At 42.7% G+C, this 27,019-nt stretch overlaps 1 protein-coding gene across 4 annotated transcripts in view; it reads left to right on the top strand.

The window, feature by feature from the left end:
- The window catches only part of STX7 (syntaxin 7), a 50,058-nt gene extending 24,551 nt beyond the window's left edge, over positions 1–25,507 (top strand). For all 4 annotated transcript variants that reach the window (XM_038396662.2, XM_043510981.1, XM_038396663.2 and 1 more), the window contains 8 exons: positions 10,484–10,553; positions 13,540–13,630; positions 14,870–15,007; positions 15,890–15,942; positions 18,097–18,187; positions 19,972–20,044; positions 22,128–22,210; positions 24,471–25,507. In XM_038396662.2, coding sequence (XP_038252590.1) covers positions 10,484–10,553; positions 13,540–13,630; positions 14,870–15,007; positions 15,890–15,942; positions 18,097–18,187; positions 19,972–20,044; positions 22,128–22,210; positions 24,471–24,563 — 692 coding nt within the window. In that variant the 3' untranslated portion in view covers positions 24,564–25,507. The remainder of the gene's footprint in view (positions 1–10,483; positions 10,554–13,539; positions 13,631–14,869; positions 15,008–15,889; positions 15,943–18,096; positions 18,188–19,971; positions 20,045–22,127; positions 22,211–24,470) is intronic.
- The last annotated feature ends 1,512 nt before the right edge of the window (positions 25,508–27,019 follow it).

The raw sequence follows: 27,019 nt of genomic DNA, 5'->3' as shown, positions 1-27,019 counted from the left end.
TAGGACAGAAAAAATTAGAGGCAACCTAGAAACCACTCTAAATCATGCTGTGTTAATTGGTCTCTGGCTTTTATTTCCAGTGTATTCAGGATGTAGCATATTGATGAAATTACTAGGACTGTGTTGGATTTCTTGAATATACCTAAGTAAAGCACCAAATGACTTTATTCACTCTCTGATAATATTCATGGCAGGGAGACGGAGGGGGATAAGGAGATGTTGTAGACCAGCCCAAGGCAGCAGTATTACAACTGATCTAAATCAGGAAGCTTTGTTGGCCCCTCCCCCCTGTCTGAAAACTGGTCCCAGACTTTCCAGTGCTGTTATCTTCCTTCTTCTCCTTGCACACTTCCCAAATGCTGCTGTCCTGTGTCTTACTACCTGCCTAGTTCAGGGGGAATTGGTGGTGAAAGTAGCAAAACCAGGTGTTCCTGTGCAGCTTTCCTATGGGTTCCCCTGGGGAAGAGAAGCTTATGTCCATCTGCTCCCAGGAAATAGACCGTCTTAAAGTTCCATTGGGAATTGTTTTGTTTTTATCTTGAGTAGTTTAACAAATTTAAACTAGTTCTTGTTTTAAATCCTGTTCAGTCTTTTTTTTTTTTAAGGTATCAGTGTGGGTAGTTATCTTCCCATTCCCCTAATAAAAATACTCATCACACTTTCTGTATGTGCCAAACCCACTATAACTACACTGCAGCTTGACAAACCTGTTAAGGTTTAAAAAGTCTGGGGGCAGTTGCCTCACTAACTATGAGTTAAATCCCCGATTAACTTGTATCTGAAGATTTCTTGATTTTAAATATATGGTGTATAATCAAACTTGTTAGTGCTAAAAGGAAAATTCTACACAATTTATACCCCGGGCATCTCCATTACAACTCAAGGAAGCATTTGGCCTTTTTGTATTGCACTGAGTCTTACGGGCTTTCCTGGTACGCTGACTTTCTCATCTTGCATAGAAAATATGAGGTCTTGGCTTATACATAGGCATATTGTATTGAAAGGCATACTGTCAATATAGTAGGCCTACAATTAGATGTACCCATTCTTTGTTTTTTCCTGCATATGTACTTGGAGGTTGGATGCTTTTCTATGCCCACCCTGCTCTCATATAATGTTGCTGGATTGGCAGTTCTGGGTACTGAAGTATTCTTTTCATAAAGTGTACATAATAAAGACAGTAGTAGTAAAAACTTTCCCCGGCTGCTTACTAAAGAGCTTAATTCATTCAGTCCTTGGTTGGTTATTTTTATTTGTTTTTATTTTTTTGTTTTTTTCCCCTTGGGTTCATTTTTTTATGAAGTTTTCACACTGCATTAATACGTTTCTGCTTTACTGTGTCAAAACACGGTTCTTGAGAGAGAGGTTTTTGTTTGTTGGGCCTAAACATGTCTGCTCCACACTTGCCTTTCAGTAGAGTATTGTTTGTGGTGTCAATATCTGCCCACTGGAAACTAGACTGAAATTAAACTTGCTTCCCAAAGGCTTCTAAAAAGACTTTGATCTTTGGATATCAGACTGATCACAATGATACCTTCTGGCTGTAGTTATGAAAACTGGACTGAACACTACGAGAAGAACTTCTAACCTATACCAATCTCTTGACCCATCCAGGGTTCATGTGTATTGTAACTTACAAAAATCCTGCTAGCTAAGGATAGAGCTGGAACAAATTTCCCCCTCTAACTTAGTGTAACTCTATTGACCAGTTGCCTGGTAGGGTTTTAAACATCCCCTGAACTGTACAGTAGTGATCAGTTTCAGAACTGCGATAATGGACTAGATGGATTTAAAAAAAAAATAAAAATTGTGTGGTCTGTGGTTTTGGTTTGGTGTGTGTGTGTGTGTGTGTGTGTGTGTGTGCTCCTAATTGTGAGCAACAAACCATTTTGACCGTAGGTGGGTGGTGTCTGGTTGTCAATCTGAGAAGCTGGAATTTTTACATACAGCCCTTGTTTTATAGGGACTAAGTTTTTTCCCTCCCCTGCCCCCTCATGTTCTCTATCCCCCTTCCAATCACCAAAATATTCAGGAGGAAGCTTTAAAACTATGGTACTAATATATAATCTTTGAGAGTCATGCCTGTGGCATTTGGAACTAAATATAGTGAAAGTGCCGACTTTGTTCAGAGTAACTTGCGTATGATGGCCTCTGCTTAAACCTTCATTCACTTTTAATCTTCTGTTGCCGTTAGAAGAAAGAGTACTTGTGGCACCTTAGAGACTAACAAATTTGAGCATAAGCTTTTGTGAGCATCGGATCGTACTCCTTTTCTTTTTGCAGATATAGACTAACACAGCTGCTACTCTGAAACCTGTCATTGCAATTAGAAAATTTATCCTCCAGATGGCAGTAAGGTAATCCAAATTGGTAAACTTTCAAACATCTGTCACATAGATGTAGGTATAGTAGAGTGCTTAAAAGCTAGTATGTCCAAAATATACATGCAGAAGTGTTTCACTCTGGAGATGAAATTATCAGTAAATATATGAGCACCTTGGTTCTTATGTCCAAGATATCTTTCTGTGGGTAGAATATCAGAAATTGTGTTGCTTTGAGAGTTTAGTACCCAGTAAAACCTTATAAATAGTCTATAACAGCCAATCAACCAACATCTTGATTAATTTCACAGGCTCACTTGCATGAGTTACCAATTTAAATGATATTTTACCTTTAAAGTAATTCTTAATACTTAGGTATATTAGGATTCGCCCCCGCCCCCCAAAAAGACAACCATAATAGTTATTTCTGAAAACTACTAATAAAGAGGATTTCTAGTACAGTATATTTCAGCTTAGTAGTTCATTATTCAACACTTGAGTTAACATTCATTTCAATAAACTTTGTCTGTATGTTTTAGGACACCATGTTCTCAAGGGGATATTTAATGTGACTTGAGCCCCAGAAGCTCTGTGTCTCAAACTTGCCAGCAGGTGGCATTTGTTCACAAATTATGCTGTTGGTTCAGAATTTTTTTCTTAGAACTTTCTCTACATCTGTTCTGTTTAACTTGATTTAAATTTTAAAACCATTAAGTTCTTTTTTTAGATCAGTAGTTTATATACTTAAATTTTTGTGTAGTTTAAATTTACTTTCTATATTATGGTGGTAGAAAGAAAATTCTTACATGTTTTGGGAAAAACTGGTTTGTGCAAAGTTTTCTTTAAAAACAAACTTGCATAACACAAGCTTTTGAGAAGTTTGAAAGTGATCAATCACTTTAACAATACTGAATATTGGAATGTATATATTTAAAACTAAACATATAAAATGCAATATAATGATTCACTAATTGAGGACTCTTAAAGTGAGAATCCCTTATTGAAACATTTTTAAAAGCATTAGCAGTTGAGTGTTTTTTTTTTTTAAAGATATTTTTATGTAATTGGATAAACACCTTGCTATAATATTTAGTTTATATAATGCCTGGTAGACTTAGTGTATAATGCACTGAATCTTTATTTTTCCTGTTCTTAATCACTAATAAAAGAAACATAAAAAGACATCTTTCTTAAACTCACTTTAGCTAAATTTTTGCAATTTTTCTTTAGTTCCTCAAAACACACTAAATTATGTATCATGTAGGAAGAGGTCTGGATTTGATGACTTCATCATATTTTCTGCTGCCTAGATGGCTGCCCCAGACTGCACGGGGATAAATATGTTTTGGGGAGACAAGTAACTGACTGATGGTATGCAAATATAGATTCTCCCCATTAAATACTCTCCCTATCTTGGCCTTCTGAAAATGTGCCACTGTGAAATCAGACTAGTGATTGCGTCACAAATACTATTGTAACATTTCATCCCACCTCTTCTCTTCCCTCTCCCCCGCCCCCCAACACATTAACTTAAAAGGAAGGCTTAGGTGCCTCTTCATTTTGCTAATTCAGAGCTGAGATGCATTTTATGTAACAAGCTTAAAACTTGGCATGGGGCTTTGAGTTCTTCTTTGAGTGATTGCTCATGTGTATGAGGGGGGTGGGGGGTGTGTGTGTGTGTGTGTGTGTGTGTGTGTGTGTGTGTGTGCGCGCGCGCGCGCGCCATGTGCACCGGTGCCAGAAGTTTTTCCCCTAGCAGTGCCTGTAGGGGGGAGCACATCCCCGCCCCCCCCGTGACCCCTGGAGCAGCACCTGCCTGGCACGATATAAGGGAGGCTGCACTCCCCCCACCCTCAGTTCCTCCTTGCCACCAGAGAAGGTGCGTCGGAACTGCTCTGCTCCAGCTTTGCTGCAGCTCGTCCCCAGAACTCTGTTTGTTCAGTAGTAACCTGTAGTCAGTTAGCTTATTCAGTTTTTAGTTTAGTTGAGTTTAGTCATTGAGCCCAGGCTGGGGCATGCCCTGCGCCCCAGGCTTTAAGTCATGCGGCTCCTGTAGGCATTCTATGCCAAGGAGCGACCCACATGTGGATTGTCTGCGCTGCTTGGGAGAAACCCATATCAGCAAAAGGTGCAAGATCTGCAAGTTTTTCAAGACCCGGACTAAAAAAGAGAAAGGGGTGCTAGGCTCCGGGCCATCCTGAAGGAGTTGATGCTGGCTCCGACCCCTGCACGCCACTCTGAACCGGCATCGGTACGCAGAGACCCTCTGGTACAATTGTCCAGTCAGCACTGCTCCCCGTCCATCAGGCACACCAAGAGGACCAGAAAGATTCCCTCTTCACAACGGCATCGAGGGAAGACTTGGACAGAGGCTAGGCTCATGTCAGGTAGTCCTCGATCCCCATCGGGCCCTAGGCCTCTGACTCGCGTTGAGCAGCCCCCATCGTAGCCCGGCCTCTTCGGAGCAGGCCTCTCCGGATATCTGGGTGCCATCTATGCCCGAAGCCATCCAGGCACATCACATCCGTGCCAGTGCCCAGAGCTCTGCCGATGTTGGCCCCAAGCTCCAGAGGCAAGCCGCTGCTGGGATCACCACAGTCACCGTTGGCCCGGTACCGGCCTCAGTCGAGGGAATGTTCCCGACACCGCTCACCGCCCAGCAACTGTTCAGGGCTCAATCAATGTGGATCGCCCTCGACGCCGGTCAGACTGTCTGGATGGGTGCCGTCCAACTGGGACTCCCAGCACCGCTCATCTTTGCGAAGCGAATATCGACAGGACTGTGGTGGATGTCACCACTGGTCCTCATCTCGCAGGAGATACCTCAGTCAGTCGCGGCACGATCATTGACACCGTTCCTACTAGAACTCCTGTTCCAAGTCTCCACCAAGGCATCGTAGCCTCAGGTGTTGATCGCCGACGCGGATCCGACCATCGAGGCCATTCACGGAACAGCTAGTACCATCCGTGCTGTTCCTCCTTGTCGAGATCGCGGTCCCCTGGCCGACGTAGATCCCAGCACTGCTGATACTCCCGGTCCAGAGGCGGCAGCAGCAGCAGATCATATGCCAGCTCGGCCTCACCTCACAGCCTCCTGTCTATGGGCCAAGCTAGCCAGCCCGAACAGCCGGCTCCGCCGGTGCCTCAGCAAGCACAATGGCACCAAGTGGCATGGCTGGCCCAGTGGTACCAGTGGGCACCGTGCCCTCCAGCGCATCCCCCAGTCGGGGCTCGCTCAGTGGCCATGGCCTCAGAAGCACCAGCGGCATCCATCTTTAGATCACAAGAAAAAAGGTCTGTGTCCTCTGTATCGTGCCCAGAGTCCGACCAGGTGGTGGATCCTGCAGTGCCGGACGACATCCAAAGCACTGCACTGGCCTCGCCCCGTCTGGAGGAGCTGATTGCGGTCCCGCCCCTCTCCATCCCGCAGGAGGACTACCGGGCTCACCAAGACCCCCTAAAAAGGGTGGCAGCGAGCCTCCACCTCCAGGCTGAGGAGATGGAAGAGCCCTCAAACTCCCTGTTCAATGTGCTGTCCCCTTCAGCACCGGGCAGGGTGGTCTTGCCATTCCATGAAGGGGTGGCAAGAATTTCAAATGCCCTGTAGCAAACTCCAGTCTCGTTGGCAAGTACTTCGTACCCACAAAGGGACATGAGTATCTGTATACCCACCCAGTGCCCATCTCCTTGGTGGTGGAGTCAGTCAACCACAGAGAGCAGCAGGGCAAACAGCCCTGACCCCCAAGAACAAAGACTCTCTTGGAGGCTGGATACTTTTAAGAGAAAAGTTTATTCGTTGTCAAGCTTTCAGCTACAAGTAGCAAACCATCAGGCTCTCCTGGGTCACTACGAGTTTAACCTCTGGGAATCCCTCCCCAAGTTTGAGGACTGACTCTGGGAGCATAAGGAGTTTAAGGTGCTCGTGAGGGAAGGGGTGGCAGCCACAAGGGCATCCCTACAGGCTGCTTCAGATGCAACGGACATGGCCGCATGGTCCATGGCCTCAGCAGTGTCCATGAGAGGGGCATCATGGCTTCTGCTCTATGGGCTCCCCAGCGAAGCACAGTCGTCAATGCAGGATCTCTTTCGACGGGAAGGCTGTTTGCTGAGGAAACAGACACAAGGTTGCATGGCATGAAAGACTCCCGCACGACCCTCCAGATCTTGGGCCTCTATGTCCCACCTCCAGCAAAACCCAAGTTCAAGCCGCAGCAGGCTCCCACCCAGGCCGTCTTCCCGAAGTATGAGGCCACCCACAAAAAGCGGGACTATAGAAAGCGCCCACAACGGCAATCCCGGCCTGCCCCCGAGCCTGGGTCTTCTAAGGTGAAGCAGGTGGGCAAAAGGCATTTTTGACAGGCCACTCGGGGGTACCCGCCAGTCCTCAACAGGGACCTACTCCAAGTAAAACTCCTCCATCAGTTCCGGAATGGTCGTGGCACACTTCGGACTGAAGGGTCCTCAATACCATCTCCTGTGATTATACCCTTCAGTTTATCTCCTCCCTGTCCCACCGCCCCCATCCCTCCTAGGGGACCCCTCCCACGAGGCTATGCTCAAGCAGGAGATGGGCCGACTCCTGGACCTAGGAGCTATCAAGGTGGTGCCCAAGGAGTTCCTGGGCAAGGGATATTACTCCCGATATTTCTTTATCCCAAAGGCCAAAGGGGGGCTTAGGCCCATCATGGACCTGTGAGGCCTGAAAGACTACAGGTGAAACTCTCAAGTTCTGCATGGTTTCCCTGGCCTCCATCATCTCCTCCCTGGATCCCGGGGACTGGTACGCTGCCCTCAAGCTACAGTACATCCACATTCTCATATTCGAGGGGCACAGATGCTTCCTCTGTTTCAGGGTGGGACAGAGTCGCTATCAATTCATGGTCCTACCATTTGGTCTGTCCACTGCCTCCAGGGTCTTTACAAAGTGTATGGCGGTGGTAGTGGCCTACCTCAGATGCCAGGGGGTCCAAATATTCCCATATCCGGATGACTAGCTAGTCAGACACCTCCTGGTCTCAGGTGAGGGATCATGTGGCGCTCCTCCTTTCCACATGTACTGCCCTGGGCCTGTTGATAAACAACGCCAAGTCCACGTTAGTCCCAGTCCAACGCATAGGGTTTCAGGATGCTACTGGACACAACGTTGGCCAGGGCCTCTCTCCCACCAGACAGGTTCGAGACCCTTAAAGGACTCATGGACTCGGTCGCAAGGTTCCCAGTGACAACAGCCAGGGCTTGCCTGCAATTGCTGGGTCACATGTCTGCATGCACATATGTGGTCCGTCATGCCAGACTCAGAATGAGGCCCCTCCAGCTCTGGCTGGCCTCGCAGTTCTCCCAGGCCATAAACAGAATGGACAAAGTCCTCACCGTGCCAAACGCAGCGACACCTCCCTGCGGTGGTAGTCCGCCCCAAACAATGACATGCTTCAAGGGATCCCGTTCAGGGACAGGGCCCTGTCGTTGGAGCTGGTGTCCGACGCATCAGACCTGGGTTGGGGGGCCCATGTGGGGAACTTTCAGACCCAAGGCCTGTGGTCTCTACAAGACCTACCCCTTCATATAAACATCAAGGAACTTGGGGCAACTGGTGTGTATGGTCTGGAGGCAAGGTAGTCAGGGCCCTCATGGACAACACGGCCACCATGTTCTATATCAACAGGCAAGGTGGGGCCTGATCCTCTGCCGTCTGCCACGAAGTCCTCAGTCTGTGGGACTTTTGTATAGCCCACAATATCTACCTAAAAGCCTTCTACCTGCTGGGCGCCCGGAATGTGAGGGCGGATCACTTGAGCGGGGATTTTTCCTCTCGGCACGAGTGGTCTCTTCACCCAGAAGTGGCTCACCAGCTCTTCCAAAGGTGGGGTACTCCCCAGGTGGAGCTATCTGCAAGCTGGCAGAACCAATGATGCCCCCTGTTCTGCTCCTGGGGAGCCTAGGTTGGGGTGCTATCTCCGATGCCTTTACCCTGTCCTGGTCAGGCCAGCTCCTCTATGCCTTTCCCGCATTGTCTCTGATCAGCAGGGCCCTGGAGAAAATAAAGACGGACAAGGCCAGGGTCCTCCTCATTTCCCCAGTGTGGCCCAGGCCACACTGGTACGGGACCCTCTCAGAGCTGGCGGTAGCTCCAACAGTTGCCGCCCGGACCTGCTGTCTCTGGACCAGGGCCGCCTCCTCCATCCCAACCCAGCAATGGTCACGGCGTGGCTGCTCAGTGGCTAGGTGGCGAGGAAAGGACGTGCTCAGAACAGGTTCAGTGTGTTCTCCTCAAAAGTAGACGGCCCTCCACTCGCTGCTCCTGTGTGGCGAAGTGGTCTCGGTTTTCAAGGCGGGTGACAGGCCAGGATGTTTCTCCAACAGCTGCCCCGATCCAGCTTATTCTTGATTACCTCCTCCACCTGAGGGCCCAGGGACTGGCGCCCTCATCAGTCAGGGTACACCTGGTGGCCATATTGGCTTTTCGTTCCCCAGTGCAAGTTCACACGGTGTTTTCCCATGCTATGACTGGCCAGTTCCTTAAGGGTTTGGACCGCATCTACCCATATTCCAAGCCCCTGTTTCCACAGTGGGACCTAAACCTGGTGCTGGCTCATCTCATAGGGGCCCTGTTTGAACCACTGGCCACATGCCTGGTCTCACCTCTCGTGGAAGGTGGCCTTCCTGGTAGCTATCATGTTGGCCAGGTGGCTCTCGGAGCTCAGGGCCCTAACCTCCGAACCGCCATCAACAGTTTTTCATAAGGACAAAGTCCAGTTACGCCCACATTTTTCCAGAAGGTGGTCTCTGCCTACCACATGGGTCAGGACATTTTTCTGCCAATCTTTTGCCCCAAGCCTCACGTGACTAGTGAGGAATACCATCTCCACGTGCTTGACATGAGGCGAGCTCTGGCTTTCTACCTTGAGCGGACCAAGCCATTCAGAAAGTCTTCACAACTGTTCATCGCCTCGGCCAAGTGCGTGAAGGGTCAGCCGATTTCCACTCAGCGGCTTTTTAAGTGGATCACTTCATGCATCTGTTCCTGTTACGAGCTGGCAGGGGCTCCCCTCCCACCCATTGTGAGAGCGCACTCGACTCGGGCGCAGGCCTCGTCGGCTGCCTTCGTGGCCCACATCCCCATCCAGGACATTTGTAGGGCCGCCATGTGGTCTTTAGTTCACCTTGCACTATGCGATCGTCTCCCAGGCCGGGGATGACACAGACTTCGGCAGGGCTGTCCTCCGTCCTGGGAACTTGTGAACTCCTACCCAACTCCAACAGATATAGCTTGGAATCACCTATTGTGGAATATACATGAGCAATCGCTCGAAGAAAAAAAAAGTCTTTTCCATAACTGGTGTTCTTCAAGATGTGGTGTTCATGTCTATTCCACGTCCCACCCTCCTTCCCTTCTGTCGGAGTTGTCTGGCAAGAAGGAACTGAAGGTGGGGGGGGCACAGCCCTCCTTATACTGTGCCAGGCAGGCGCCGCTCCGGGGGGAAGGGGCACTCCCCGCCTACGGGTACTGCTGGGGAAAAACTTCCGGCACCAGTGCATGTGGTGAGCATGCATACCTATTGTGGAATAGACATCTCGAAGAACACCAGTTACGGAAAAGGTAACTGTCTTTTTTTCTCATTGTATCCCATAAGAAAATGAATCTTTAAAGCATTTGAACCATATGTATAAATCAAACTTCAAATGTAACCCTCAATATTAATTTTGTATCAGTACTACTTTAAGCTTAGGCATTTTTTGTGAGCTGCTGTTTCACTAACATACTAGTTATGAATGTTTATACACATGTCAATATTGTGTCAGTCTTTCAGATGTTTATCTGATCTAGCACACCCCCAGGATGAATAAACAAGTACACAGTTTGTATTGCTTCTTAAAATAACTGTAGATAAATTTGAGTTAAGGAGTCTGGCTTAAACTAACTTCATCCTTGCATCACCACTTGCTGCTTAGATATTTCAGCATGTTGTATTCCTTGGTAATATAGTCTAAGATTTAATTTAGGCTTATTGAAAATTACATTTTGTTTGGCCCATCACAGGTGTACGTACACTTTTTGACAAAAACGTGTATGTTTTAGAGTTGTCAAGTAAAAATGCATAAAACTAAAGTGGGATATGTATCTAATTGAATCATTTAAAATCTCTCTTCCTCTTCACCAACAGCTGTAGAAATACAAAGAATACTGCATCAACTTGGAACACCACAAGACACGCCTGAATTGCGGCAACAGCTGTAAGTACTTTACATGAAGATCTCTCATTTCACTGTATTGTTAATACTGCCTCAGTAGGTGACGGTGATTTTTAGCAAAGTGCCCAGCCTTGTTGGGAGTGGGATGGTGGAAGTAGAACAGAAGTATTAAAGTTTTAAACATGAAAAAATTAATCTGAGGTATTTTTGTAACCTATAGAATCTTGCCATGCTAGCCTAACTGGCAGTTCTCAGTACTTCTGCTGAACATACGCGTGTTTAAATGTAAACACAGACAAACTGACAGCACTGGAAGGTACTGATTTAGCTCTAGGGATTTAAAAACCTCCAGAACGTTCTTTTTGTAGAGCACTCAATGTGGCATGGTTTGGAGAGGGGGATGCTTTTGTGGGTTACTGCAAGAAGGCAAAGTGAGACTGTTAAACAATGCTAACCACAGTATCTAGTGAAATTACAAGGTGAATATATGCCAAAAACACTAGAAAAAGCAGAAGTGAAATAAGGCCAGTTATCAGAAGTTACACTGCAGTTCAGCCCTCTGAATGTGGGCTTTCGTTCATGTCCCATTGAAGGAGACTACTAGCCACTCTGTTTCCCAATACAGAGGCTCATTCAACTTGGACCAAACTCTACTACTTTAATCCTAACAAATGCATGCACAGGCTGCATGTGCGAACTCCTTGAGTGAGAAAGTTGGCAGACTTCTCTGTGGCTGTTAATATAGCATGGTAGCCATTGAATGGCAGGAGGGAAGAGTACATTAGACCAGACCTGTCACATTCATTCTGGGCAGGATATCTAATTACTCTGAGCTAGGAGTACAAAATTGGTGACATACAACCCTGGATCCACAATGGATTTCCTACTGATGACTGATTGAAAGTAAACTCTAACACTTATACAGTAACTAAACTTTGAGTTTAGTAAAGTTCATGTTGCACTTGGCATCATTCAGCATGGAGTGGGGAATGGGGGGGGCGGGACGGGATGAGATGCTGCTGGGCATTCTAGTGCTGCTTCCTATTTAGCCATTTGCACATATGATTGCAGTGATTATATATTGAAAATTAAGTACCTTAGTTGAAAATCTGATCTTGTCTAGTATGGTTTGATCAGATTATGCCAGTAGTCCCCAAACTCTTTATCTCACGTGCCCCCCCCCTCCCCAGGTTTATGCCCCACAAGCCAGGGCCAGGAGCAGGGATGCATCTCTGGGAGGGAGGGGAAGTTAGGTGGCGGAGGCTGAGGCCCCAGCTGGAGGCAGGGCTGTGAGAGCTGGCCTGGGCCCCAGCTGTGCCCCTTCCCCTGAACGTTCCTCCACACTCCTCTGTGGGGTGTCCCACACTTTGGGGACCTCTGACTTGCGTAATGTTTTCTCTGTTTTTGTAGATGTAGTTGTAGCCAGTTTACCCTCAATCCAAAGTTAATCTGGTACAGTATGGGGGGAAAATTGAATGTATACCAGAGGACTGATGCTCTGCTCCCTGAAACTGGGGAAGCCGTGCGCCTTTTGTTGTACAAATTTGCAATCTGGGAATACATTTATGTCCCTGGCTGCTTCTGAATGTCCAGGAAGATGATGATGATGATATGGCAGATGTTTAAAATATCTGTTCTTTGGGATGGGTCTGGCATGCTTCATGTTTTTCTGTTTGAGTCATTCTGCAGAATCTAAGCTTTCTTGTTTCAAAAAACAATTGAGACTGTGAAGATCACTTTCCAGTCGCTTTTGAATGGTTGACTTAAGCAGTGCTGTTTGCCTCAGTCTCCAGATAGACAATTTCAGACTATGCTGCCATTTTACAGCGCTGCAACTTTCTTGCTCGGGGGTGTGGAAAAAACCCCACCGCTGAGCGATGCAAGTTTCAGCACTGTAATGTGGCGGTATAGACAGTGCACGAGCGCTGCGAGCCACTCCTCTCATGGGGGTGGTTTTTTACAGTGCTGGGAGAGCTCTCTCCCAGCGCTGGTGCCCAACTACACAGCCAGCACTTTAACATTGCTAGTAAAGACATACCTGAGAGGTGGGAACTCCTGGCCTCTATTACCTCATTGAAATGTTTTGCTTCTAAAGCTTAATGAGGACACTTTGGTGTGTGTTTTATTAAAACAAACAAATTAACCCTTTCATTGCTGATCATTTTGCAGATGAAATGGGGGAGGTGATTGAAGTTAAACCCATGGGGGGTGAGGAAAATAGAAGGGAAGGAAATAAAGGGAAAGTAAGGAGAGTCACAGGCATGGAAAAGGCAATGAAGGAAAGGAGGAAGAGGAAGGCAGAGTAACAAAGGGCATAAATAGCTGTGTTCCTAACGGTGAGTGTTTCTCCACTAAAAGATACTGAAAAAATAATACAAGTTTAGTTACCACATAAAACACATCCTCCCCTTACATTGGTACAAATCTCCCATTGACATCAGGAAGAAATTTGCTATAGATTGAGTGGGTGGCATGATCTAAATTTACACCTGAGCCAAAGACCACAATTTAAAAAATGAAAGTTTGACTGCTAAGTTTCCTTTTTTAGATAAATCAAGTTTTCTGGATCTTCTCTTTTTTTAGAGGGTGTCTGAAGTCTGCTATATGTCTACTTCATTGTTCAGGGGCCACCACAAAAGCATCTTGATTCATTTCATGGATGAGGTTGCAACTTTTTATTTTTCTACAAATAATTTTGCCTATAGATATTTCCAAAAATGACTCTGGTATTTGTAACTTTTTCTGTCCAGTAGCCAGTGGCCCTCTTGTGGCCGATTCCACTGCTTAGAATAATATATATTTAATATATGCTATAATTTAATTTAACATTTCTTTCAGGGTCTGTGTCTCATCCAACACCCTTTTGAGTGAGCAGTTCAGATATTATAGTGACTAATAGAAATGCCTATAAATAAATCTTTAGTAAGACACTTGCTAACTTTCTTCTAAAAATACTGCTCCTGAGCATCAATGAAATTGTTCCAGCAAAATAATCCAGTGGCTATAATATAGACTGTGTTTGGTTTAGGCAGCAGAAGCAACAGCATGCAAACCAGCTTGCCAAAGAAACTGACAAGAACATTAAAGAGTTTGGGTCTCTGCCTGCGACAAGTGAACAGGTATTAAAAATGAAGAACATGGATCATTTGAACATAATGTTGGCTGATGTAAAGTATCTGAATGGCTTTAGTTATGTAGTGAGAGCAATAATATGAATACTAGACGTTGACAACATCCAAGTGAGGTCTGTGTTTAAAATGAATGTTCAGGGCTACGTAGAAGCCACTTAATAGACCTCAACTGCAGTAAAATGCACGATAGCTTTCTGTAAGCAGTTGCTCCTACAGTGTATCAGAACTAAAGCACTCTGACAAGAATTGCTACCACACAGGGTAATTACTATTGCTGCTGATGGTGTGTTGTGACTTGTAGGATTAAGAGAATTAAAATGAGTGAATATGGTCAACAGATTATAATTATTTAATCACTTCTCTCATTCATGTTTGCTGCTTAAACTTGGTACATAAATACCTTTGGACACCCCCCCCCAAAAAAAATTGAAGTGCCTCTTTTGCTTGTCCGTGGAGTCTGAAAGTTTGTGGTAAGAAACTCAACCATGTTGTTTGACCAGACTGTTCCCTCCCACCCTTGCTCCTGACTCCAAGATGGAAAAGTGGAGGTGATTGACTAAGGGCAAGTTGTAGCTCTTCGCAAATTGAAAGGGAGGGTCAATGTGATCTATATGGATGGGGAAATTTAGAGGAAATTCTCTCATGCCCTTCCAGTGTCCACTCTCAGGAGTAGATATTGGAAATTGATATTTTTGTGACACGTGATTTCAAGGTCGTTTCTCCTCTCAGGTACAGTTCAGGGCATACATCAGTGCTTCTGTCTTATTAATAAATCAGTGAGTTCCCCTCCTCCCACTGATGCTCTGGGCTGTTTTTACATTTTAAATTTTACAATATCAAAATATTGAGCAATTGTACAGTGCACCTACTTAATAAATAAGACAGAAGTTCTAACTAGTGGTTTACTGAAAGCTGTCTGGATGTGTGATGCTGGATCCTCCTTAATTCCAGCTGTTAAATACCAATAAGACAGTTGAAAATGCATTGCATTCCTAATACTACTTTTCCACAATTGCTGTAATAGTGATAGAGTTGTTATGTGAACCCAAATGGGAGGTAGTCCATACAGTCTCAAATGGGAGGGAACATGCCCATGATGCCCTCTATTTAAAGTGTGAGGCCCATACTAACAGGAAGAAAGCGGGGACCCTTGAAATAACTTATTTGTAAAGCCTTGAACAAGAGCCAGCTTGTTTTATGTTGTTGTAAAAATCTTTCCTCCGATAGCGTCAAAGAAAAATACAGAAAGATCGTCTTGTGGGGGAGTTCAGTACTGCACTAGCCAACTTCCAGAGGGTCCAAAGGCAAGCTGCTGAGAAAGAAAAAGATCTTGTAGCCAGAGTAAGAGCCAGCTCTAGGGTATCTGTAAGTATCCAGAAATGTATTATTATTCTCAAACATTTACATAAAACCTGCCTCTTTATTAGCTTGAGAGCAGCGTTCTTACAGGAATTGTCAGTATTGCAGGAGATGTAGAATGCGCACGCAATGCCTACATAGTTGTGTGGTGGGGGTTTTTTTACTTTGTTTGCCTCTGAACACAAGATATTAAATTTAAAACTTTGCATTTCAGTTTAAAGGTTTGATTAAGGAAAAAATAGCTTCATAATTCCTGATTAAAAGATTTACTTTGTCCTTGTGCCTACGTATGGTTTTACAAAGCTGTTCATAGGTGCTCTGCATAGTGCATGTTCCCTGATCTTGCTGTGGGAATCATATAGGTAGATCTTTGTATGTGTATAGTGTCCCCTAAAGCAATAGGTATCCTTTTTGTACATAAGGATCCATCTGCTAGACCCCTTTGCAGGATTGAGGCTGTAATGGGCTATGGAGCAGGAAACATTGAGTAAAGTGGTAGCTTTCATTTAGAGTGTCTTTACTTATGTCAGTCTTTAAATTGAACATTAGTTAATTTTAGAAAACTAAACTTTTGACATTTGGGAATGCAAATTATGCTCTGATTTCTTTATTTTTTATTTTTTTTGTAATATAGGCTCAATCCTGACCTTTGACTCCATGAATACAACAGCAGTGTGTATTGGCATAAAATATATTGCAGGTTTCTACCAAGCTCAGTGTTTTCTCTCACACAAATACCAGCCCCACGCTGAGAACATAAGTGGCATTTTGTTTTAGAGCTAACCAAAGTTAAAGCCCTTTAATCTTGTTTCATTATGGGAATGTCGACAAACACTTTACTGTGTGCCCATCATTCAAATAAAATGGTAATTTTTGTTTTTCCTACAGGCTGGTCCTTCAGAAGATGGTTACAAAGAAGGAACACTTGTCTCTTGGGACAGGTAAGATGGGTGTGCATAAACCTTATAACTTGTCTTGTAAATTGATTGGTTAACTCTAATAATGGGGACTTACTTGAGATACACTGTTTACTGTAGTCCCCGGTTTTAAGAGAACTTGTGTGGTGAAACAACATTAAGATCACTTATACAGTGCATTTAAATAACCTGTTTAAGGCATGCTATGTGTTTTTTGTTTTGTTTTTTGTACCCCTCTAAAAGCTAATGATCACAAGCTTCTAGTATTCTCTACAGAAGTTGAAATTAGAACTGAAAATATCAATTTCAATAATATCTTCTTGGAAAATTCTTTTTTTTTTTTTTTTTTTTTTTTTTTTTTTTTTTTTTAAGTTTTTGCTTTAACACTGTCAGACTCAGTTTCTGAGTCTCCTGGCCTTTAATGTGATCAGTTTTGATAACTGAAACAATGGAATTCGATCTTTTTTTATTTATTTATTTTCCATGCAGAAGGAAATAAACTAAAATTAGTTGTTGAAAAATGTAGTACAATTCTAATATAATAGAGCCCAGAAGCTTCAACAAAGATAAGGGCCTAATTGTGATAGGCATTGTACCAAACTCTCCTTCTTCCTAATCCGTGCCCCCCCTTCCCCCCCCAAAAAAACACCAGAGTTGCTGCCACCAAATTAATCTTTATTTTCATGTGTAATGGACTCGAACTAAGGATTTTACGTATTGGAGTCATTCAAGTTAGATTTAGCTAATCCTGCTGCGTTTCTGATTATTTTCAGAAACTAAACCACCAACTGCAAGATAAGGGGGAGGAACAGGTTAGTGGGTGGACGTATTAATGTTTAATAACATTAAGTAAAAATGTACAAGCATAAGAAAAATTTTCCGAGGCCTTTTTAAAATTCTTATGAATCAACAAACAGAGGAAGCGCATTCCATTTTAATTTGTTAGAATCTTCTGAAGAAAGATGTGATAAGGAGCTTTCATCCAACTATGCCTGTAGAGGACAACATAAAAATAGTTCAGCCTTTTGTCTTTTATCCTTCCAGATTAGGACAGCTGGGCCTCTAAAACTTGGATCAAGATATTTAACTATTCAGTTTTATGGATTAATACCTGCATTTTCTCAGTGGCTTCTAAATCGGACTCCACTAACGAGGAAAGGCAAAATGGATTACAGCATCCAAATGATACTCGGTTCAGAATCCAAATCAAAAGATGCGTTTAATTATCTGTATGCTTAGTTAGAAAATGCTGAGCCAAAACACTAGGTTTTAAGGCAGTGGTGGGCAAACTATGGCCCGCGGGCCGCATCCAGCCTGTCGGGCCTTTTAATCCGGCCCTCGAGCTCCAGCCGGGGAGCAGGATCAGGGGCTTGCCGCTACTTCCAGGAGCCACACGGCATGTCCCCACTCCCCCTCCTATGTGTAGGGGCAACCAGGGGGCTCTCTGCACACTGCCCCTGCCCCAAGCGCTGCCCCCCACAGCACCCATTGTCCAGGAACCGCAGCCAATGGGAGCTGCAGGGGCAGCACCTCTGCATAGGAGCCATAGGAGGGCATGCTGCTGCTTCTGTAAGCTGCTTGAAGTAAGCACTGCCTCCACCCCGAGCCACCCCCGCACCTCTGCCCTAGCCCTGATTTCTCCCCCCCCCCCCCACCCTCAGTCCCAGCTCAAAGCACCCTCCTGCACCTCAAACCCCTCATCCCCCAGCTGGAGCCCTCACACCCCTGTCCCACCCCAGAGCCTGCTCCCACACCCTGAACGTCTCATTTCTGGCCCCATCTCAGGGCCTGCATCCCCAGCCAGAGCCCTCACCCCCTCCTGTACCCCAATCTCCGATTTCGTGAGCATTCATGGCCCTCCATACAATTTTTATACCTTGGGCCACAAATGCCCTCCCCTGTTCTAAGGAGTTTCATATGTCAAAGCTGTTTCAATAGCTTGCTTGTATAACTTTCTTTATTGAGGGCCTGAGGATTCAGGCCTTTCACATCAGCTGTACACAGATTTTTGCAAAGGTAAAAACATCATGTCTTGTTAATAGTGAGTTTAATGTGTATTCTCTGTACTTTGATCTTTTTAACATGAAGTGTATTTCAACTTTGTGTATAAGAGCAGTTCAGCCGATCTGAGTATTCTTTGTGGGGTTTTTTTGGGGTTTTGTTTTTTTTTTTTTACAGTCAACCTCAAGCACAAGTGCAAGATGAAGACATTACAGAAGATGATCTCCGTCTTATTGAGGAGAGAGAGTCCTCCATCAGGCAGCTTGAGGTAAGCAGTGCTGCTATCTGCAGCATTCGAACAAACTTGAGAATACTTTTCTGATACATCCTAATGCAACAGACATTAGCATTATTGGGAGGAATCCATCATTTTTTAATGCAGAAATTGCTTTTACTCAGTAGGTAAAGAACTGCACACTGAATTCCCTACACAAAAAACATTTTTCACTGTTCTGTTAAGCAGTGCCATGGTCTACTAAGCTCTTGACTTCTCTTGAGGAATAAGTAGTCACCCATATGTCTACCAAGTAAGATATCCCTAGAACTATGGTGTGGTGGTTTTGTTTTGTTTTTCCCCCAAAGACTTCTCCTCATCCTAAAGCATCTTTACAGACATGCAGTGTATCCCAGTATTCCCATTCATTCTTGTCCATGGCTTGTTCCTCCATTAAGTCCATCTTTTTTCAAAGGCAAATTTTAAATAAAATGCAAAATGTCCCCTCTACAGAATTTTCCAGCTGTAGGTATTTTTCAGTTCTTCCTGGTATCCATTGCCTTTAATATCATTGTCTGGAAATGCAGGATACCCATTTTTATTTATACTATATGTGCATATAAAGTACCAATAGTTTGGCATAGGAAATATTGACTCCAGTAATGACTGAATTTTTCTGGGACTGAACAGAAATGCTTGAGGACAATCCATCTGTCTGTGCATTCATCTAGCAATAGCAAAACAAAAAACTTGGATGGGAGAGGCAGGGGAAATTCCAATATTTTAAATAAGTACTAATGAACATATTAAATGACTCAGAAATGGAAATGTAGGTTAGGATTAATGGCATTGTGGCTGTTGTGGGTTTTGAAAAAGTAACTCCCTTTTAACACAGTAGTGGAAATGAATGATGGAGGGGGAGCGAGCGAGCGAGCGCGAGCTCCAACAAACATCACCAACAATTAAGAGTCTGGAATTTGACCTTAAACAGGCAATGTTGGTGACGCACGAGACAAATAAAATCCAGTCCTCCTTTTTCTTCATACGCTTTGCAATATTGATTGTTTAAGAACTTATTTTTGTGAAAAACCAAAGAGATGTGGATAATTAGATAAATAGGAATTGTAAACAAAACAATAAGGTGATGTCACTTTATCATAACCACATTGTAATAGTTAATACTGTGTATGTGTTACTGCACTCTACTGGATTAAACTGTTTGGGGTTTTTTTGTTTTTTTTTTGGTAATGAAGAGCTGGTCAATAAGTCTCAAGTTTGAGTTAACAGACATAGTTAAATTGCTGGAAAACCTTATGGGAAGACGCTTATTTCCATTTGGTTTAAGTCACTAAAGAAATTATTTAAATCATGTTGACATAAGCTAGCCTTAAACTGACAGAAGTGTGTTTACATTGAATTTTGCACTAGTTTAACTAAGGCCATGTTTATGCAGAGAGTAAGCACGCAACAGACTGGAGCACTCTAGATTTCCACCCCAACTTGCTGCACGTTAACTCTCTGTATAGACAAGCCCTAAGCTAGTTTAAGAACACCTTTAGTTAAGCCATTGCGAGTTTCTGTGTAGACAAGACCTTAGAAATTGGCCTTTTGCACTAATAGGATGCACAGTGCAACTGATTTTGCATATTTAGATGAACATGATAGTATTCTTTTAATCCAAATTAAAACTTGAGCTTGAAAGAATTTATATTTAGCGTCTTGGCGCAGGAAACCATAATTGCCTTGTCTGAAATAATACACAATGCTTAGCCAACTACTGGAGTGTCTCATAGTATTTGCTAATTGTTTGTTTTTAAAAAAAAAAAATTCTCTTGCAGGCAGATATTATGGACATCAATGAAATATTTAAAGATTTAGGAATGATGATTCATGAACAGGGTGATGTGATAGGTAAGCACAGATCATAAAATATTTTAGAAAACTTACATGAAATTTAGAAATTGGTGGGGGAGAAAAGAGAATAATATCCCACTGCATAATAACAGGTTTCAGAGTAGCAGCCGTGTTAGTCTGTATTCGCAAAAAAGAAAAGGAGTACTTGTGGCACCTTAGAGACTAACAAATTTATTTGAACATAAGCTTTCGTGAGCTACAGCTCGCTTCATCGGATTGGTTTGTGTAATTATTCATCATGATGTACAATGCTTGGATCTTATTGTTAAATCACAAAATCATGATTCTGCAGAAACTAGCAAAATGAGATTTGATGTTTTTGATGCAGCTTTTTTTGAGCACCTTCTCTGCTGACTGTCTGGAAGTTGATTCGAGGTTCTAATCTGGTGTGTTCTATTTGGCAGAGATTGTTGGGTGATCTGTTTTAAAGTAGTCAGGAAATCCCAGTACACTTGGAAAAATGGCTTTAACTGTAGTTTCAGTTCCTACTCCTTTTTGTTTTGAGTTTAGTTTCCAATTTTTGAGGTTTTAATTGCACTTTTCTTATTTTTGTAAAATGTCTTTCTCCCCATTTCTGAGTGAATGACCAACCTAAATGGGGAAAAAATGCAAAGTATAAAGAAACTTCAGGGGGAAAAAAAAAGGAAAGTTTATTTCCTCGGTTCTTCGTTAGGCAAAGCAAATTAAGGGCTTGTCTCCACTTACTGGGCATGGTGATTGATCCACCGGGGGTCAATTTAGCAGGTCTAGTGAAGATCTGCTAAATCGACTGCTGATTGCTCTCCGGTACTCCATCAGAGTGAGAAGCATAAGGTAAGCTGATGGGAGAAACTCTTCCATCGACCCAGAATGGAGTAGACCTCACAAAAGGTCAATGTAAGCTACGTAGCTGGAGTCGCGTAACTTAGGTCGACTGAGCCCCGTAGCGTAGACCTGTCATAAGCTAAACCCACAAACAGGCACTGTTGTTCCAAAAAAAAAAAAAAAGATCCACACAGGGAGTTACACTGTTGTCATTATGTTGGTTTGATGATGCCAGTAAATTACCTTGAGTAAGCCCTTAGTTAATTCAATAAATGCAAATTTAAATGCACACCATTTTCTCAGAGTACAACTAAATAACACTCTTCCAACCAACATTCACAGACTGGCTATGGGGGGGTGCGCGCGTGTGCACGCGCACACACACACGCCCACAAAACCTTCTCAATAATTACTGTTGCACCAAATCTTTCAAACAAAATTTCCATCAATTGAATTTCATACCAAGTGGTATTCTTAAGAAGTTCTGGGTCACTCATTTCATCTGTCACCACTTTTCTTCTCATAAATACACCTTTCTCTGAGCACTCTCTTCAGTTCTCTCTCATTTATTCTCAAACACCAGCTTCCTGAGAAACTATCCTTATTGGTCCATATCCCAAGCCAACCCTCCACTTCTAGAATACCTGAACTTGGAAGTTCTTATAATATCTGAAGTCAACCTTGAAATACTCTGGGTGCTTCAGAAGTTAGCCTGGTCACTGTTACAGTACACACAGGAAAAATGACAAATGAGGAAACTTCCATAATGCAGTAGGATAAAGTTTGTGTGTTAGTGAAGGTAAATGCAAGTCAAAAGTGATTGTTCTTGCACTTCGCTCTATGAGTATTTGAGTGTTTTGTTTTACTGTGTTTATCAAAGTTAGTTTTAATGCTTTTTAGGGATTGATTTATTTAGGGATACAGATTTATTAACTTTCTATTCAGGAGAGTAAAATGAAAATAAATTCCATGAGGTGATGGTAAACTACTACCTATAGGTCTGTTTATACCATGTTGTTGATTTTAGCCATTAATCGTTCGGAGGGTGGTGGTTTTTGTCTTGCAGTAAGTACTTTTATCTGATTCAATTGTACGTAGAAATTCTAGAGGTAGGCTTGTTGGGATTTAATTTTGTGAGTAAATGTCTGCTCTGGGAATATGGAAGATCAGAACTGCAGCAGCTGTAATTGAATTAATAACAGGTAGCAAACACATGAGGCTTTTACTGCATCAGGCTTTAATTGAAAATTTGACTTTTTATCTTTCTTTTAAAAAGACAGCATAGAAGCCAATGTAGAAAATGCTGAGGTACATGTCCAGCAGGGAAACCAGCAGCTGTCAAGAGCAGCAGACTACCAGGTAATATCTGTGCAAACTGCCAGTCATCTATCAATAATTGTCACTTTCAGTTGTTTGTCTTAAACTACAACTCCTATAATAAAAATTAATTCTTCCTTGTTAATTGTTCTAATGGTTTGGAGATTTACTCAAAGGCGCAAGACTGGCATAGGATAGGATCTCTGGGTGACTGTTCCAAATTCAGCCCAGGTTAATAGTAACAAAAAGTCAGTGCCCTCTGAAAGTCTAAAAAACCATCATAACTGACCCTCTCACTTCCAGTACAGTGAGGGAAGGATTGGATGTGCTTGGAGAATGAACCTATCCTTTACTTGGTAATTTCCGTAAGTCAGGATTGGTTCATTGGTAGGGCAGTGTAGGGAGGTTTTGTGCTGCTGCTAGTCAGGCTGAATAAATCTCTTCTGCGCATAGAAGACTTTGCTTTCCAGTTTTGCAGTGTTCACTGACTTTTTAAAAATAAAATGAAAGAAAAGTTTTAGAAACCTGTGAAAGCCTTTATTTTTGTCTATTTAGAGATCCTTAAATTTTGACCTGTGTTAAAGATAATCTTTAATAATAATAATAAATAATTATAATTAATATTATAATAATTAAAAATACATCCTCTTCCTTGAACACTTCTCTGCTCAAGTTGGCCTTCTCATTTTAAAGTCTTATACATGTTGCAGTTATAGCCAGGCAAACGAATCAATGGGGAAAATTTATTAAACCTATATTTGTCTGCTGGCTTGTAAGGGACAAAATAAGGTGGCCAACTTTTTTCAAAAATATAGGCAGGGCTGGTAGCACCACTTATTAAGATTGCCCAACAGTTCCTATTGTAAGACCTTCTTTTCAGTTGCTTGTAAGTTTCCACGTTTTAATCATTTTGGCTGAAGTTTTTCCAAAAAATTTCAGCCAGGCAGACACTGGAATGGAAAATGTATCTTTAAATGATTCATCTGTTTCAAAGAACAAGGCTAGTGGAACATACACACCTTTTGTCCACGCTAAAAAATTCTGGTGACCTTTTTTTTTTATTTAGCATACCATGGATTTTGGAGAGGGACTTGAATTTGGCTGAGGAATGGCCTTTGTGTCAGGATGGGCCTTTTGACATCCCTGTGAAAATCCATCCAAATTTGGCCAAGTTGTAAGCCTTTGGAAAAAAAAAAAAAAAGTTCATACATACTCAGTAAAGACTTATTTGATATTTAGCAGCTAAAATATAATTGTTCAATCCTCATTGAGCATGCTCAAGCCTCTCGCAGTTCCTACTGCTGAGCATATTGCTTATGTGCCATCCCCACAGAGCAACTGAGTATGCTCCCTCCAGTTCAGGGCTGTGAGGGTGAAGCCAAACCTTCCCTGTAATGGCTGATCCCAGCTATTCTGGGACTCAGGCCCCGGAATGGAGAGCCTGTCTCTCCTGCATTCACAATGACTTCCCTGCTGGCACCAAGGCAGCATGGAGGAGGAAGCCATCAGATTCATCTGCAGGGTGAGGGAGGAGGGAACCAGATTGCCATGTGGGAAAGGAGTAGATTGGGACAAGGAGTCCAACAAGTCTGAGATTGGAAGAGTGCAGGGGGAGAAACTTGGACTGGCTCAGTAAGTAGACTGGAAGCTGGAGATGGGAAAGAATGGTTGGGCAAGGAGACTGGAAGTTAGCTTGGGAGACTGAGTGAAAGTGTGTTACTGGTGGTGGGGGTCTGGGAGCCGGCTGGGTGTCGGGGAGAACACTGAAATTTTACTGAGGGGAGGGGTGGAAGACTAGAACTTGGAGGAGATGCCTACCTCCTGGTTTTTCATCCCAGTTATCCCCTTCAGGCTTCTTTGTCCAGGTTCCAGTCCCAGTCTTCCTCCCTGAGCTTCTCATCCGAATTCCCCACCTCCCAAAACACACCTTGGTTCCTTGTCCCAGGCTTCTGCACGCCCAACCAGCTCACAGCCCCTATCTCCACCTATACTCTCTGCCTCTGTCCCAATCTACTCTCTCCACTGTCCCTCCCCCTCCACCCCTTACAGACAAAAAAAATCTATATGTTCATTACATTTCCTGTGAGATGCCAGGGAGAATGTGTTTTTCCAATGTGAATTCCAAATACCCTTGAAGTCTGAGTCAAGTTATAATTTTTGTTTCCTGATCGACTTTTGCCTGCTAACCATTTACTTTTTTTTAGTACACCACTCATTTAGATTTGTATAAATAACAGAACCACAGAAGCAGTTGCTAAGTAGTTCTTAACGCTGCACAACAATTACATTTTTGTATTCACAGCGCAAGTCCCGAAAGAAAATGTGCATCATCATTCTTGTGCTTGTCATTGGAGCAGTGGTTCTTGGACTCATCATATGGGCATCTACAAGATAAGACTGTGGAAAGAGCATTATTTAAATTATACAAGAAAACTCCTACAATCACTTTTGTCTGCTTCTGAAGCTGTTCAGTAAATGATGGTTCTGTACTTTATCACTGTTGCTTTTTTTAAAACCTGAGAAATGACTGTTAGTACCACTAGTTGGTGTAACTTCCTTCCATTCTTGGATTTGAGAATGTTGTCTTGCCAGTATAGCCAATCAGTCAACTTTATAAACTTAGTTTTCATGGTAAAGTTACTAAATAAACACCTCTAAATATTTTGGGCTAATCAAAATTTTTGATAAAGTGAGGCATAATCTGCTTTGATATTTTAGTGTTGCCAAATGAAAACAGACTTTCCTGAACTTATTCTAATTGGGACAACACACTTATGGTCACAAATTATCTTTAAGCTGGTGAATAGGTCTTCCCACTCACTGTCTCCTATGCATTATTCAAGATTACAACATAAAAGATCACGTTGATGCAAGAAAGCTATCCTTCACTATTGAAGCCTTTGGATTAGGTGTTCAGTTTCTGTTTGACTAGGAAATCTTTCATAGATTTCATTTGTCTTTATCTGGCAGTAGGTATCAGTGTGCCAAGCAAAGCCTATTTTATAGGTAGAATGGATGGCAATAAATTATTAAGATAGGCTTTTTGATTAAGCTCTTAAATTTAGAAATGAGACTTTGGGCCATATTTTTCATTGGTATTCATGCACCTAATTTATGTATACAAATCTTGTACTTTCATGCCTAAAATAAGTGTTGAAAATGATTATGCACAATGGAACATGTTTGACTGAACGTCTGGGTCTAATTTTAGTTGTGGACTCTTAAGTATGATATTGGGAATAGTGAACATTTGTAGTTTCCTAATTGCACTTGAACTCCCAGTGATCTGAACCTGCTGTTGTGGTACAAATACTTTGAACAGTACCGACCGCAGTTTGTGGTTTTAAAAAAAAAATGTATTTGTTTCCTATGCAATCAGAGACAAGGACTATAGTTAAATTTGGTGTTCATGACTGATTTAAAATCTCTACTTCCAAATGCCAATCAGTTGAACTGACTCCACTTGCTCAGAAGCTTGGCCATGCTTACAGCTTTCCAATTTTTTTCCTTGTTGTGCCATTTTATACTGATCCATAATTAGAAAGGTAATCTATTTGCCTTTCTAATTGATCTGATAGTGCACTAATCAAGAATATTGTGCAGATTAAAATCACTAATCTGTATTTTATAAAGTTCTTGTACAGCAGGTTGATAGAGAATGCACTGTTTACATGAAAGCTGAGATTTTACTAATTGAGAACCATTTAACTGTAAGTATCTATGGACTTAAAATTGTAACCATGAATCCAAAATAAAGATGTTTTTAAAAGTGAAGGTTTTTCAGAATGGTTTTTCTGTACCAGCACATATCACTTACCAAGTGATTAAAACTCATGTAAAGGGGGACACACTCAAATTGTAAGATACAAATATGCAATCTGATCCACACAAGGACTTCACATCTGTGTATGGGCCTGTTGACGTAAATGGGACTCCATGTGTACGAGTTCAGATTGCAGGGTCAAAACCCAGCCTTGGATAATGGAATTAATGTCTTTCTGAAGGCTGGCTGTTCAGGAGGATATATTTATTACCAGTTCTTTGTAACTCTTAATATATAGGATAGGAGCCCAGAATTACAGGAGGGGCACCTATAGATGTGTGTTACATTTTGGAAGAAATAAGCTTTAATTTCTAGTTTTTAGTGCTGAAGTATTTGAGTTTCAAACACTGCAGGGGTATGTTCTTCTATTTAAAACCTGTGGCTTTTTTTTTTTTTTTTTGGTTGTGGGGGGAGCGGTGATTGGAATCTCTTTAATTGCAGGAACATGTCTGTTGGTTTTAGAACTTTTTATAAAAGCTTTTCTAAAAAAAAAAATGTGGGCCAATTTCTTTGTCCATTCTCAATCTCGGTTAGAATTGAGTATGGTGACCTAAAAGTGACTGTGTAACAATATCACTGTGAGGCTGTTACACATTTACTTTGGATACAGCAAGTAAAAACAACAAATACTTGTGATTCCCTAAATGTCAGAACTATAAATACAAATTTAGGATCTGAAAATAGCTTTCTTCTTTCCCCTCCGTCTTGTGACTCACCCCTTCACCCACCACTCCCTGGTATTGAAAATTTTGCAGGCACATACTGCCATCAGTTACACCTGTGCAAACTCATTGTCTTCAAAGAGAGCTGTGTGGGTGTAACTGAGGGCAGAACTTGGACTTGCAGTTGGAGTTTAGTTGATAATTATGTTGCTGCACAAGCTAAAACTAGATACAGTTTGCTCTTTTAATTTGGATACCATGGAGATTGGCATGGTATAAGCAGCTAAATCACACTACAAATATTTAAGCACATACTTAACTTTAAGCACGAGTAGTCCCACTGAAATCACTGGATTACTCATGCGT

Source organism: Dermochelys coriacea, chromosome 3 (assembly GCF_009764565.3).
Source record: "Dermochelys coriacea isolate rDerCor1 chromosome 3, rDerCor1.pri.v4, whole genome shotgun sequence".
Taxonomy (NCBI): Eukaryota; Metazoa; Chordata; order Testudines; family Dermochelyidae; genus Dermochelys; species Dermochelys coriacea.
Note: the sequence above shows the minus strand (reverse complement) of the source record. Positions and strands in the feature narration are given on the sequence as shown.